Raw genomic sequence first — 15588 nt, 5'->3', positions numbered from 1 at the left:
TTGTACAACAACAACTTTTAATTTGTCGGACTTTCGTACTTAGGTGTCTTTGGGCGCACAAGAAGACCCGAATCAATAACGTTAGTTTAAATAGTATTTACCAAATAACTTGTACATTATGTTGTAGGCTTGTTTGAAACGCATGTTGTTTGTTGCAATAAATATCTTTAAAGGGTATTTGCTACCAAATAAGTTACTCGTCTGCAAAATATTCTGGTACCACAACCTATGGATCTTCGGAATTTAATATTAGTTGTGTGCATTTGCAGGTATTCAGCATATAGATAAGTTAAAGATCAGACTGACTTAAAATTGCGCTTAAACGTCACATTGAATTCCATCGAGTGAAACAGCCCCAGTCCCGGAATGACGACTGCCCTTGCTGTGACGTCACCGTCCATCGTTGATTTTAACGCAACAGAAAACGTCACGTCACCATGTGTACCACACGATCAAATCGTCACGGTACGTACCTGTATTGGTAGTGTCAAAGCATTATGGACTTTGGGTGTACTGAAACTGCCTATTTAGCAAGAGCTGGTAAAGAATCGCTTTGATTTATGCTTACAAATACGCACCACAAAGAAGAAACACAGCGATTATTTTTTGTTGTCACTATGTAGTATTGAGTGGCGTTGTTCCATTATAGATGAGCGCAAGGGGCTTCTGTAAGCCGAAGCCACATTAATCATTAAACGCACGACTTAGATTACCAATTTCAGTAAACGGGAACGTTTATTGCGGGTTGACTTGCAACGGTTAAGCATATGTGATCGTGTGTGTAAAACACATAATTTGGGAAATTTACAATCATAAACGTAAAAAACACCGACATTTTTAAGGGGGGATCTACAGTCTTTTTCGAAACGGTTGTGGCCGATAAATATAAGAAATGGTTTACGCTGCTATAAAATTTATCATGAAAACGTTCTTAAATTTACGGAGATGGGACTTGAATATAGTACTATGGAAGTGTTTCTTAACCTTTTTAGCGCTCGTACCCTTTGAGCTTTCATGAAATGTTCTCGTACCCCCTGTGTACAATGACTGACGGAAGTAAATAAAATTGTCATAATAGGAATTAAACTCAGTGTATTTATAATTTCTTGTTAAACAGTATTGTAAGTAAAACAAAACCAAACCGTTCTAGACATATAACAAAGTAACTTGTCATGCATTCTTCAGAAATATGCCGAATTTCACCCTGCCTGTCGTACTCCCTGCTTGGGTGCTTCGTACCCCCAAGGGGTACATGTACCCCTGGTTAAGAACCCCTGTACTATGGTCTATGTTAACAATATGAAATCGATTAGTTGTGTCAGTTTAAGCAATGTTTTGTAATATTTTTGGTATTGTTAACCGATAAACAAATTGTAAAAACGTCTTTAAATTGTGGCAAAGTTAAATTTGCTCTAATGAATTGTCTTAGCCAAACTTAAGTACAAAATTCAATTTTTTCCGAGTTGATCGCTCATTAGTAAGAGATTCGATCCACTTGGTGCAAAACACAGTGTATTGATTGTGTATGGGCTAATGCGTTTTTCTCCCAACTCAAATCGTTTGTTTTTTTGAATGTTTTTTTGATTTGGCGTTTCGACGACACCAGTAAGACGTCATCAGTGCTTAAGTGAGTGTTGCGTTTTACTTCATCGATTTTTGAAACACAGACAAAATAGCTACAAGCTGTAATGCCCCTGCATGTTGATATGGGGCTTAGACGGTAATCGTCGTAAAATCACACGTTTTATCCACATCGACCGATTTTTAGTCGCTATTGGAACCGTATTAATCAATCCTTGATCAACGGTTTGTACAAGATCCTATACGTACCCAGAAAAAGCAGAGCAAAACATCCGTTTTTTTAAAGAAAAACACAGCTGTATTTTGGCCTTGCAGAGGAAGGGTCTAAGCACCGTCTCGGTAACCAAGACGTGATCACGTCTAATTATAACTGTGACATATGTTTTGTGCCCTGCTTGTTTATTTTATACAGGCCTGTTCCTCATTTAATACCTCGTTAATTTGCATGTAAAATTCGATGCTTGGCGTGGCCCTGTGACCTTTCTCAGGGTCAACAATTCATGAAATCCACTCGTGAACAATTACAATAAATGTCGTCTCTTTGTGTAAAAAAAAACAGTAATAAATTACGGTAAATAATAAACGCACGCTGTACTCTTGCAAAAATAACCAGTTGCAGAAAACTGAACTGTTATGTTTTTGTGTAAGCATTCGCTAAACACGTTTTTACAACCTTATGTTTAAAAGCTTTTAAAGGTCGAGATTGCGACTGTTTGCTAAGCTAAATTCACAAAAACGCGATGGGGACTTATCCTGGCTATTTTTAGCCACGACTAACAACAGCATATTGCCTAAATTACCTTTGTGTGTTTTTACCATAAGGTTCATATATAATAAGAGGGTTGTTCAATGTATTTGGGTGGAGTTTATGTTCATCATCATTGAGTAGAACGAAACAAAACAAATATCCCGGTTATCATTATCATAAATTAGCTAAATAGTTTTTTGTCCATGTTTTCGTAGCAATCCATGTTAATCTTCAGCCACCGAGCTGCTTGTGATTTGGATTTGTACTTGCGATATTTTCAAATACATTGTAGTGCAACAATCTGTGATTACTCTTTAGTTTCCGCCCTTCAACTTTTGTCACATTACACAGATTTTGATTTTTGAACTACCTATCTTACAATTCATCCTCCGTTGCGACCTCTTAATGCCGAGCTAAGATTTGATCCCATAACCGATGGACCAAGAGATTTTTGTCTAATAATACAAGGTTTCCACTTGTATGTTGTAGATGTGGTTCAGTTTCGACACGCTCCACTTGGTTCGAGTTTTGGTCACGTGGGTGCTCTTTGCCTTCAGTATGACCGGAAACACATTCGTATTATGGTCACTACGTGGCAGCAGAGCACGACACTTCATTATGTTCCACTTGACGTTGAGTGACCTTATCTACACCTTATTCGTCATGCCAGCAGGTGAGTGGCGAAATATTGCCACGAATGTTTAACCTCAATTGGCTGTAATTCATAAGCGCGTTTTGAGGTTTGAACTTGCAACCTTGCACGTTACTGCAATCAATTGAATAGATTCCTATATTTTGTACTTTAAGTCATCCCTTGACATTCCATAAAAAAATCTGTAATGGTAAAATGTTTGACAAGTAGAGGAAAAACTGTGTATGCGGTATTGACTTTGCGGGTGTCATATTTTCTGCGAGGATTGTTTACATCGATCTGTTTTTGATAGCGAGCAACTGTGCATAAAATTTAGATGTCATTTCATGTATCCCAACGGTAGAATCGATCCATTGGCGAACGCCTGCAAAAGCTGACTTACTGAATTGAGTTATCATTTTAAATGCAGCCAATCTCACACTTTTAACTCCTGTTACAGATGCTGTCTGGAACACGACAATGCAGTGGATAGCTGGAGATTTCATGTGTCGAACATGTCAGATGATGAAACAGTTTGGAATGTATTCCAGCTCATTCATGGTTGCAGTAAGTTGAGTCCATAATGTAGTTCTATCAAGATCTTACTTGATTATTATAACTTCAAAGACCAAACAGTGAAATTGATGTTTTTTTAAAATAATAAACAAGACAAACGGAATACAAGTGATAGCACTTGGTGTAAAAAGTATTTTAGTTTCTCTGCAAAAACTACATGATCATAAGTATATCGAATAAAAGGCTTCGCCAATTGTCAAAGCAAGTCAGCCGCCTCTCAAATGCCACACTTGGTAATTACCTGGCAATCTGTCATACTTATATCCCTCTAATCGAAACCAATTAATAACAATAAATTGAAACATGGATATTGATTTTATACGCATACTTTAGCTTTGTACCGGAATGTCACTCCAACTCAACCACCTAACTAAAGTCTGCGAGTTCAAATTCTCGTTAAATTTTTTTGTTATAAAACATTGTTTTTAAATACCGGATTCAACTAGCTAATAAGTACAACAAATTGTGCAGTATTACATTTTCCAAATTTGCGGTACAACTTGGTGAAAAAGTAAGACAAGAGTGCATTTATAATATTTATAAATGGTTTTACTGAAGTCGTTTTCTTTGATCTAGTTGACTTTGTTAGCATTGGTAAAACAAAACTCATACACACCAAAATTATTTGTCTCGGAACATTAAAAGGTCTTATATTAGGATGAACCAAATTTAAACCCTTGTCAACACTGTAGTGTTATTCTGAAAAAGCCACAATGAAATTGGAACCAACAACTACGTGAGTCACTACGCTTTAGGCGCATTAACACAAATGTCATGTGTACATGCCTGAAAAGGGTTGGCGAGTGAGCTTTGTGCTTTGGACAGTCGAAGTACTTAAAAGGGTTTTAAGAGTTGCAAGGGTCACTTCATAACAACTGCTTTGAACCTGGGTTGAGCGTACGACTAAACCATACCATATAGGACAGCAGTAGTTCGATCTTTGCCGTTTATAACCACTTTAAACTCAATGCACCGAACTCCAATTGAATCAAGTAGATCGAATCTATCCATCAAGTCCCCAACAAAAACTATTTTAGGTATAGGAAAGCGTAGAAGAGACCATTGATGTTACAGCTCGACAAATAAACTAGATGTGGCAGCAGCGTCGTGACCTTTGAACCTAGCTGCTTGTTTGGTGTCGGGATGCATTACATTTAACATGCAGTTTATTCCCACTGTTCCCAATACACTTCTTTCAAATTCAATCCAAACGCAAAAACAACATTTTCGGTCAACTAGATAACATGTTTGTTTACCAAGGAGTGAAAAAATGGAGGATAGTTAAATCTGCCACAATCTTGACCTGACTTTTCGCCCTTGTGCACAATTTATATGTGTAAATATTTGTCAGGCATTGCGATAAACATAGTAACGAGATGAGTTTTGATTTTGAATGATTGTACGTTAACCAACGAAGAACTAGGTGAACTCCCGGTTTTTACTATCACGCTTGTGACCTTTTCACCAAATTTAGACCTTCAAAACAGTGCGGACAGCTTGCTCTCGGAAACCCGGTTTCACGCTAATTGTGTTGTCGTGTTACATCTCCACCTTATCTGACCTTGAGGGCCCTTTGTTCCCGCGCACAGACAACTTGTCTGTGTGCACAACAAACTTCCCAGTTTCTGGCACAGGTTTTAAGAGATCCCACTCTTATATAATTCATGCACCTCGTTGTAGTTGCGACGCTAATCAATCTTTAAATTTTGACGTAACATATCTGGCTCTTGACACGTTAAGTAGGCTACGTCTCGAATGGAGAAAGTGATTGAACGCGTGGTCAATATCATGGGTGCTGGTTCAGAAAAAAACTGCTGAAATACGACATGCGTAATATTACCATGTAAGTTTTCTGTGGGCCATTTTAGTTTTGTAGAAATTGTTTTACAAATGATTTAAAGAATTTTTGAAAGCATTTTATGTTTTATTTGCTGTATTTTGTTTATGTAGGTGATCGGAGTGGACAGAGTTACTGGTATCTTGTCACCATTACCCACAGAAAGCCAACGCAAAAGAGGTGTTGTTATGGTTGCCATAGCGTGGGCTACAAGCTTCATTTGTTGTCTTCCAGCTGTAAGTATTAACTTTTGATTCTTGGTTCAATATTTTCAGTTTGTGGTGTAAATGCCGTCAAAATACACCCTATAAGTAAAAATCGATATTACTTTAATCTCTATCGTAATGTAGCACACGACTGTTTGGTAAAGAAACACTATACATTTTGGATTTAATATTTTACCGAGAGCTCTGCAGCAATGACTCAGTGATCGTAATTTTAAAACATTATTTGTCGTTTTTTATACACCGGCACTGAAGTATTTATGACAACGCTTGACCCTTGCAAGAATAACTGGTGGACGCTATGGATGTCTGTTACATAATGCATCAAATATCTTCAGCGCGACAAATTTGTAACAGGGCTTCGTTTATTTGTCCGCCCAATTACGAGGCTCGAAATCCCGCAAGAAAATAAACTGCGTACCGAGAGGTTGCAATTAACACCTTGACCCTTGTACCATTTTAGGGCGTCATATTCTCCGTACTCACAGTGCCGACGTGCGAGAACATCAACGTCTACCAGTGTGTCGATTTCCAGGTTTGTGTTTTCAGATTTTAAACAACCCTTGATTATATCATGGTGATTTCCCAGTTTACTGAAAAAAGTGAAATGTTTACAGTCTAAAGCTGAATTCTGATGGGAGAATTCAATCAAAACTACCCACGTTTCACCCAAAATACATTTATGCACAGCAAAGATTTGTTTACTTCATCACTGCATATTTTCTAGTGTGAAACTTGTCACGTCCTTCTAACCTCAATTCAATGCGTTTTAGGTTGTCACAGATCGTTCCTTGCTGCCCCCATATTACTTGTTCACGATGTTGATGAGCTTCGTGCTGCCACTAATATGTACTTTGGTCAGCTATTCGCTCATCGTGTGCGAAATATCCAACATGAAAGAACGAGACCGAGGTACGCATTGATATAAAATAAAGGTTCTTTTGATGCAATGACCACAGATAGACCTTAAACGTACGATGGTAACCGTAGAAAAAGAAGAACGTTTCCAAAACAGTCAGTCACTGTTAAAATTTGCCTGTTCCACGAAACGCGATTATAGTGGGTCAGATAAGGACTTGGCGCGTGGGCGAATGGGAGCTATGTCATGCATATCTTGTTGACGTCAAATCAAACTTTATTCTACCAATTTTCTGACGTAAAAAACACTAGCGTTCAAAATCCACACAAGAAACGAAAAATAACCAGCGCAACAAGGTATTCTATAAATACATCTGACCATGACCTAGAAAAACGCCTATGGTCCAGTCGATCTGTCTGCACAAATAAACCTTGTGGTGCTTTTCTCATCAACTGAGTCATTCTGGAATTGTGGACGAGAATGGGCGCGCCTGAATTTACAAGAAAGGAGCGTGTTTGCAGGTCTTTACTGACGCGATCCGTTATTTGACTTTGTCACGAATTGTTGTTGTGGACGGTTTTATCAAGCGATCAATTTATACGACAAGGATAAACGTTTGTCCGTTGGATATTTGCTATTATATAACTATTATTGAATAGCCTTTCTTCTGTAGCTGGGGGTTTTGTACAGACTGTAAAACAGGCTGGTCTAGGTGGTTTCGTCTTTGGCCTGTGCCAAAAATATCCATTGTCATTTTTTTGTTTTTGTTGTGATGTGATGGAGGTTGTCGAACCATTATTTTCTTTTTTTTCACAAAATAGGATACAAATTTGCAAAACAATGTACGCTTCTTTACAACAATTTATAGTAGGACAAGTATTTTACGCAGCCAGGCAACCGTTATATTCTGTAAAGTTTTGTTGTGTGACAAGTGTCAAAACACAAACCTTTAGCTGTTTTACATGCTTTACTGTTCAAACGAGGAAAACTTACGTAAACACCGTTGTTTGTTTCTATAAACGTTAAAAGTCGGTTTACGTTTTCACAAATGGTTTGTTTAAAGTTTTGTTTATGTTTGAAACAAAAAGAGCGATATACCTGTGACGTTTTTCGTTTGTCAGGAATAAAACGTGATGCCTGAAAGGAAAATGTATTTAACTTCGTATCAACTTAAACCATTTTATCATTTCTCCATCCAACTTCCTGCTTTTATCAATTAATATCAAACATCACTCAGATCATAAACTTCCGCTTCGCATCGCTAATTAAATCCCGATGTCGACTTTTATGGCTTCCCGGTGGATATATGAAAACATTCTCTGATCTCGTTTCGATGCGAAGATAGCAGGGAAGTGACTTTAGTTGGGGTGTATGTATTCGAGATAAAATCTCATTGTGGTAAAGCATGACCCTTTCCGTCAGATAGAGTAAGCAGATGAGATTGTGGACTTTGAGAGACAAAATCTTTCATGCTGGAGTTATTTTCAAACACAAAGAATAAGGGCTAAGCTTTAAAAAACACGAGCTAAACATGGGCAGTGGCTTAAACTGAATCGTGTGATGCGCCAGTCAGATTACTGTTCTTGTAAATTACACGTTTGTTGCAGAAGTTATATTAAAAGTATGTTTCACCATAGCAATGAAACACGGCGTCTGTTCACATAATTGCGTATTTAAATAAATATTTAAAAATGCAACATGTTTAAATACCTGCATACGGAAAAATTCACAACGCAAATATTTTTTTAGAAACGTTTTGTAAAAAAAACATATGTTTTTGCCCAGTAGTATTAAACTTTGGAGCACTATAAAGAGTTGTGTTATGTTTGTCGGGTTCAGGAATGAATTGTGTCCCGTAGACATGTCTTCTATGTCTTGAGGCCTTCATAAAATATTTGCAACACATGAACCAATTTGTTTTTTGTAGTTCTGATGGGACGAAGAAACAGTGTTAACACAGCCTCCATGCGACGGGCCAAGCAAAGAACGATAATGATGCGAACCCTTATAACTCTCACCTTCCTTATCTGCTGGGGTCCTTACTATGGAAAGGGATTATACGATTGGTTCAGACCATCTGACCATACACCACCAGCCGCTGTAAGTACTACGTGTGGTTATCAAAAAATAATTGTTGTTGAGTATTTGTTTAAGGAACATACTGTTAAAAATGGATAATTTGATGGTAAAATAGTACGTTTGTTCGCTATTTGACTAAAAACATTAAAAAACGATATTTATTATTTAAATGTTTCAACCCAAAAGTTATTTATTTCGTTCCGGTACAACTTTCACCACAAAACACTGATTTTAAATACCAAGCATACGCCCAATTACATAAGGTTTACACACATTATGGCGTGCGCATTTTTGAGCCAGTATATTAGCCATAGGAGCTACGGCGACCCATAGACAACAAACACTGCCAGCAAAATTGATACCACTATTCACGATCCACAATCATACCAAACCATATCGCGTCAAAATCTTGGATAAACGACGTAGAAACGACTATGACGTTGAAATGCGGCTTGAAAAACATTTCACCGCTGTCTAAATAAAGAAACAAACTTTGGGTACTTTTAGACCCGGATATGTGGTTTGTTTCGTAACAAAACGTTGTTTATTACGTCATAGCTTAGGTTTAAAACAAATTGCGGGTCTGCGAAAATGCTGTCAGTCTTTATTAAACTGCGAGCTGTTATATGTATTGCAACCTTTAACCCCAACCTTTTACGTAACGCACGATAGTTTATTGCGTAACAGGATATGTTTGTGACAAAACTTCCATAAACAAACCAATTGGTTAACTTGTTCTTTCCTAACTTTTAGGGTCGTAGACATGTTTGTCGGGGTTGTTTATTGCGCTGCAAAGTGTTTTGTCGTCTGGATTTGTTATTCTTGGATCGCCTGATCTGTGTTTTCAAGACCATCATAGTTGCATTTAGGTTTGTGACCACCGAACGACCCTGAAGCGACAACATGGGGTTACGCTGGAACCTTCACAAACAAACACGAAATAGGGTTTTGCGTTAAAATCATGGATGTATTTTGTCGCTACCACATCAAAGCAACGAGGCCTAAAATTATCTGAGGGCAAAAAGTTCATTCCAAATCAACAAGTCTAAATCTGTATTATTATGAACACTCTTTATTACCATCAGAGCGGTTTGTGCATTTGTTTTCTATGACATCCGTTCATCATAACGCGCAAAAACGTGGAACGTTTTTCCAGTCACCTAATGTAACCTAATTTTAACAACCTACACAGGTTAAGTAGAAAGACAACACACGGGCCAAAATCCGACTTGTGTCTGATCAAATTTGACAAAGGCCTGATTAAATTTGTGAGATCAAGAAATTGACGAAACCATAATTACATGGTGTTTCTTTTTTCTGTAGCCTACAACCTAATGGTCTGGACCAATGTTGCATGCAAATGAAGGCATCTGTTTTAAACATTTGTTGTTCAGTAATTGTGCAGATAGGAAAACCTATGGCGCATAGGTTCTGAACACACTTGATAACAAACCTAAAAAAATTGGTTATTCATATTTTTGTAAAAATTAACCGATGTCAAATTTACCCCTTTGGAGTATTTACCTCTGCTATAGAGTAGCCTACTCTGTTCAAACATATTGTAAAATTAATTATCAATCAGGCAAAATGTTTGTGCGCGTTTAAGTGCTTTTTAAAGTGACATCTTAACTCTGTTAAATCCAATGCAAAACACATTATTCAACTGCAACTAGAGTAAACTGTTTTGGACAAAACCAAGCATTTTAGGCGGTAAAAATAGAACCATTTTACTTTGACATTGAGCCGGATTTAAAACGAGCAAAACGTCGATTCATTGATGTTACGTAACGCCGGCAACATTTAAATGGCAATTTCAATTTAACCCTAACCAGGCCCAAAAATAGAAATTCGAATTCAATTATGTTTTCCCAAAGGACACCAATTATCAAAACATTTCTTTGGTGTCGGGTTTCGGTTTACAATCGATACTGGAGGCTAATAACATTATAATGGGTATCGTAGAAAAATTTGGACTACGATGTGATTTTGATGGCCATTTTTAATGTAATTTGCATATCAGTGTTCGCCTATACGCCAAGAATTTATTACAAGGTCAAACGAAATTGAGAGATATTAGGTTACATTTTTTTTGTCTAACGACATTTGAAATGTGCATTGAGAAGGGTATTCAAAGTTATCATACGCCAGAATCACATCAAGCCTCTGAAAGTACATTTTCTCTGAGGCTTAAATACCTCTTTGGTTGGAAAATGTACCTGTGTCCTTAGTTGCAAAGAGCCACACTATTATTGACGTTAACAAACGTAACAAAGGATAAGTGTAAAAAACAGTAGTTTAAAATCAACACAATGACATTTATAGCGTTTTTTTTCGATTAATTTACAAATATATATATTTTACAAATTGGTATTTCAATATTATAGTACTACGCTTGAAAAAGGTCGTATACGAATCAATAATTAGCTTAACCCTTAGAATTTTACCAGATGTCAATCACAATTGAACTTAAACAACGTGTTGGTTTCAATTAGGGCGAATAGTAAAAATCAATTTGTCAGCAGTTCGATCGGGTTTGCGACCTTCCACTTTAAAGTGACCTTGAACAGCCTCGCTGTCACAGAGTTGCAAGTCGGGCCGGGCTTTTCGGGTCGGGTTCGGGTTCGGGCCGGGTTCGGGCTGGGTTCGGGCTTAGGTATTTGTGAGGAAACGGGCTTAAAACGGGCCTGACTTTGCGTTCCGTGTCCGCCATTTTTTAAATAAAATCACTCAGCTAAGTAACAAGTCTCTGGCTTAGACTTAATGCCCACCCTACTCTAAAACACATTGTTTACGCCATTTTCTACTATTGTTCATTGTGTTTGTTGTCTTTCTCTTTTTTATTTCTCATCCTTTGTTGCAAGGCTTTCGTGGATAGGCCTGTCAATCAAAATTTCGGGCCTAAACGGGCTTCTCAAAAACGTTTCGGGTTCGGGCCGGGCTTCGGGCTTATACTTTCGGGTTCGGGCCGGGTTCGGGCTCAGATTTTGGGCCCGCTTGCAACTCTGCGCTGTCAGTATGAACCACAAGCGTTAAATCAATTGAAACTAATTTAGCCGTTGCTTTGAAAGTATTTGTTACCACAACGGCGTTGTGCACGAAAAAATAATTCAGTTTTTAAAATGGCCAGGACTAGGAAATAAAATAAAACACACTGTCAAATATTATTCCGTCGAGATAAGCTTTGTAAGAAAATGTACCTGCAATAATATTTATTGTGCATGACATTCAAGTAACTTAATGGTTTTTAATTTCAGGGCTAGGGCCGCCTTGGGACGTTTGCAATTAGAAAATACATCAGTCTCAACCATATTATAGCTTTTAGCCTTAAAGTAAATTTGTCATGGGTGTGGTCCATTTATGAAGTTTTCAAATCACCCTGAAGATGACTGTGGACTAAACAGATCGAGAAACACTAAACTAAAGGAATTGTAATTAATTTGTTGCAGGTCGACACGGCAATGTACATAATGATGTACTTCAATCCTGTTCTACACCCGCTGGTATTCGGAATCTTCATGAAGGAGATTCGAACGAAGTTTATCAAGCGACTTGTCTGCTTCAGGAAACACTTCTTTAAGCGCGGGCAAGTGAGGTTTCATTTCTATTTGTCTAATATATAACTAGTTGTAAATAAATTGCAACCTTTACACACAAAAATTGAGGATTAAAAAAGGTAACCTTAGCAGACCATAAAGCATATCCTGTGCAAGTTAATAGTTTTTTTTTTTTTTGCAAATATGAAGTGAAATGGTATCTCTTTCGCAAAATGAACTCGTTTTTTATACATCACTTCATCTTGATATCTTTTATATAAAAAAGTCATGAAGCATGCTCAGATAATAAATTTATTTCGACCCGATATCAACATTTAATAGTATTTTTATTACGATTACTTATAGGTCTCGCAGAATGAGCTCCGTATCCCGGACGTCATACAGCAGTTACGTCACAGCAACAACGCAGTTGACGTCATCGCCCCGGAACGTGAACAACAATTCCTATCGACTCCCGCCACTCCGAGGTGCCACCAAACGGCTGTTACCTTTGACTACTAATGACCCCAAAGTGGCGCTCAAACAACGAGCTGCTGATGACAAGGAATCGGCCTTTTGAAGGTTGAAAGTCGACTGTGAAGGTGATGAATAAACGATGGGCCAAGGAGCATTGATTCACACTGGGTGTGTAATCGTAATAGGAAGGTGTACAATGACTTGGGTAAATCTAACAAAACCATGACTCCGCACATTTGACGAAACATTGGTAATGCATTTGTTTTTGTCATCACAGAAGAGTGTTTTTGATGTACTACGGTATATACGTGATACATATTTATCAATTTGTATGAAATATAATCCGGTTCAAGAATGGTGTGTACCCCCAAAAAACAATGAATCTAAACAATGTATATTTTTGCACAAGTTATGTTTTAAATGCACTTCGTTAACCACATGTCGTCACAGTACCCACCTGCTACAGTAAGTACAACAAACATTTTCGATAATGTTACGTTGTCTCTTGGGTCTTGAAGTAACATAAAACTGCACGAGATTTTGTCGATTTTACAGACACTTTTTCCTAATTCAAATCACAAAATTTAACGTGACTTCGCGTGGCATTTGTTTCACACCAAAGCACGTGGCATTGAAACTGCATAGTTATTAACTGATCTTTCCACTTGGACAAAACGTTTCTCTCCACAGACATTTGCAATAAATATCCAAAAAAATCTTTAAACTCAAGAGGTGCATGCAGTGTCAATGTGTTAAAAAACGACCAGTGTGTCGAATTGTCGATATTATAAGACGAGTTATTGTTTCCCAAAGTGTTGCTTTAAGCTTGTACGATAAACTTCCAACTAAAGTCTCATCTCAAAAGTTGTAAGTTAAGCTCCGCTGGTACGGAATAGGTTGCTATCCTGTTTCCTCTTAAGCCAAGGTGCAATTGTTACGTTTTACTTTCGTTCGTACTGACATTGTTATAAAGTTCGATTTTTTGCTTGTTTGAAACATTTTTCGGTCGAAAATAAATAAAACATAAAGGTTGATTGCTTAGTTCTGAATTTAACAGCTCTGGATTAACTTTTGGTGATGAGATTTACAATTTTATTACAATACAAAGTAAAACAAAGAAACGGAAACGATATTCATGTGTCACATATTACTTTCTTCCCTATAAAATTACAAAAAATTTACTGTGGTAACCTACCCTCCAGAAATAAGTATAAGTTGACAATGAGTTATGAACGATTTGCTTTTAAATTGGTATATTTTTATTAGGGAAAGTGTGCAACAACTCAAGGTTGCATAACCATTTCCGAGAGGAAGTGTCTGTTGTCTTCAATAACACAACAATTTCAGCAAACATCACAATACATGTCCGAAAGGTTTCAGGCCATGTCCTAAAAAGTACCACAAAGCCGAATTTGTTTTGTACAAATAGCAACAATATATTTTTTATTCATCATTTTGAAGGAACAGTGGAGTTTTTCATCATTTTAAAATAACAAAAAAGTCAAGTTTAAGGCAGTAAAGTGTCATTTTGTAGTGGATGGTGGTTTTAATTTCTAGGTGTATCAAGTTTAGTTGAATCATTTACGGTAATGCCACAGGATGTGACATATGGGGATTAAAATGTAACTAAATACGTTGGAGAAATAAACATAATCATAGATGGGTTTCGGCTCTAAATGTAACCATTTTGACAAACAAACAAAAGCAGTGCAACGCAATCTTTAATACAGCTTCATGTACAGTTTGTATTTCTTTTTAGAAACTAAAGTTCTCAAAATAATAGAAATAACAAAGAACATTGAAGGATACATGTGTAATTACATGGTGACCAGGTTCTTGAATTCAACATATATCAAAAACAAATATTACATTCACAACTCACTTTCAGGCATAGACGAATCAAAAACGGTATTCAGCCCATTAACTTTAAGCATTATATACAGATTTTATGCCACCTTTTTAGGGGACACTGGAAGTTTCAAAACAAAGGTTAGAAACACAATTATGTAAGACAGTAAAGTACTTTACCATTGAGGAAATACATGCCGCCACACAAGGCCTTACATTACAGTAGTGACATCAGAACGCGTTGTTCCAATTTGACTTGTTTTGGATTTAAAATGAACACAAATAATTAAACGCTTCTTGTAGTCAGCAAACGAATAGTACAAACATAAAGTATTAATCAGCGCGTTATACGAATACACAACTGGTGCAAAAGTAAGCGACGCCCATGGAAGATTTTGCAAGGACAAAACCAAGAAAGCCATGTCGGTTATTACGCATATCGTTGTGGATACACTCAATCTTACAACAACTCGCAGTATTTTTACCTTGTTTATCTGGTTGCGTCGACGCCAGTATTTCACAATAGGAAATAAAACGAGAGCCAAGAGAGCAATTTGGCAAAGAACGAACAAAACGTACGAAATCGGAATCGCTGCAGGAATCGAAATCGTTGATGTTGATAAGATACAACCACCTGGTGTCGCTGTTATACCGTAAAGCAAATGGAAAATTATTTGAAAAAGTGGCAAAAGCAAAATACCGACTAATGTTAGGCCGTTAAAGAAACGAGTGCATTTTGAGTTCATCTGCATTGTAGGAAGCTTGTAAAAGCTGCGCTGGCGAATCCATAAAACCAAATAGGTAAAGGATTTGTTGAAAACCAGCAGTACAACACTCACCACGACATACAGCTGACACGTTGTGTCCGACAATGATCCGTAAATTTCTATTTGAAACCAACAACCTCCAACAAACAATGACGCCGCCGCCACCGTACAAAGTCTATTTGTCCACTTTAGACTACTTTGTCCAACTGTAAATTGGTACCAGCATGATGCAATGGTGAGATATAAGCCTAGCACTATTAGTATTCCACTCATAATTCCTTCAGCTGGACGGGACGCATAAGTCTGGAATGATGACGTCGTCGAAGAGACGTTTTCGAGTGTGGAGATCAAGTTAGAATTTATTGTTGCTGTCGCCGGTTGCGCCATGTTTACGATGTCAGATATTACAACCTAACGCTACATTGATG

General features: G+C 37.4%; 2 protein-coding genes across 3 annotated transcripts; one reads left to right on the top strand and one right to left on the bottom strand.

The window, feature by feature from the left end:
• The first annotated feature begins 273 nt into the window (after positions 1 to 273).
• Positions 274 to 13579, top strand: LOC145237695 (gonadotropin-releasing hormone receptor-like). 2 transcript variants are annotated; one of them, XM_080100663.1, is made up of 9 exons: positions 274 to 465; positions 2819 to 3002; positions 3421 to 3527; positions 5487 to 5609; positions 6061 to 6132; positions 6371 to 6509; positions 8384 to 8556; positions 11982 to 12118; positions 12435 to 13579. In XM_080100663.1, exons 1-9 carry the CDS (start codon positions 367 to 369, stop codon positions 12646 to 12648), a joined length of 1248 nt encoding a protein of 415 aa, XP_079956789.1. In that variant the 5' UTR covers positions 274 to 366; the 3' UTR covers positions 12649 to 13579. The 2 variants fall into 2 exon arrangements, with proteins under 2 accessions (XP_079956789.1, XP_079956795.1); XM_080100669.1 differs by having other exon boundaries at positions 11982 to 12122; positions 12435 to 12655.
• A 775-nt stretch (positions 13580 to 14354) lies between these two features.
• On the bottom strand, positions 14355 to 15588 carry LOC145239430 (uncharacterized). Its single transcript, XM_080102750.1, has one exon. It carries the CDS (start codon positions 15545 to 15547, stop codon positions 14606 to 14608), a length of 942 nt encoding a protein of 313 aa, XP_079958876.1. The 5' UTR covers positions 15548 to 15588; the 3' UTR covers positions 14355 to 14605.

Source organism: Phallusia mammillata, chromosome 1, assembly GCF_965637545.1.
Source record: "Phallusia mammillata chromosome 1, kaPhaMamm4.hap1.1, whole genome shotgun sequence".
Lineage (NCBI taxonomy): Eukaryota > Metazoa > Chordata > Ascidiacea > Phlebobranchia > Ascidiidae > Phallusia > Phallusia mammillata.
Note: the sequence above shows the minus strand (reverse complement) of the source record. Positions and strands in the feature narration are given on the sequence as shown.

Bases quoted from the DNA above. Each gene is read 5' to 3' on its own strand.
- LOC145239430 (XM_080102750.1), bottom strand. From the start codon at position 15,547: ATGGCGCAACCGGCGACAGCAACAATAAATTCTAACTTGATCTCCACA.
- LOC145237695 (XM_080100663.1), top strand. From the start codon at position 367: ATGACGACTGCCCTTGCTGTGACGTCACCGTCCATCGTTGATTTTAAC. The intron at 466-2,818 runs GTACGTACCTGT...TGTATGTTGTAG, and splicing joins CACACGATCAAATCGTCACG to ATGTGGTTCAGTTTCGACAC. The intron at 6,510-8,383 runs GTACGCATTGAT...TGTTTTTTGTAG, and splicing joins CATGAAAGAACGAGACCGAG to TTCTGATGGGACGAAGAAAC.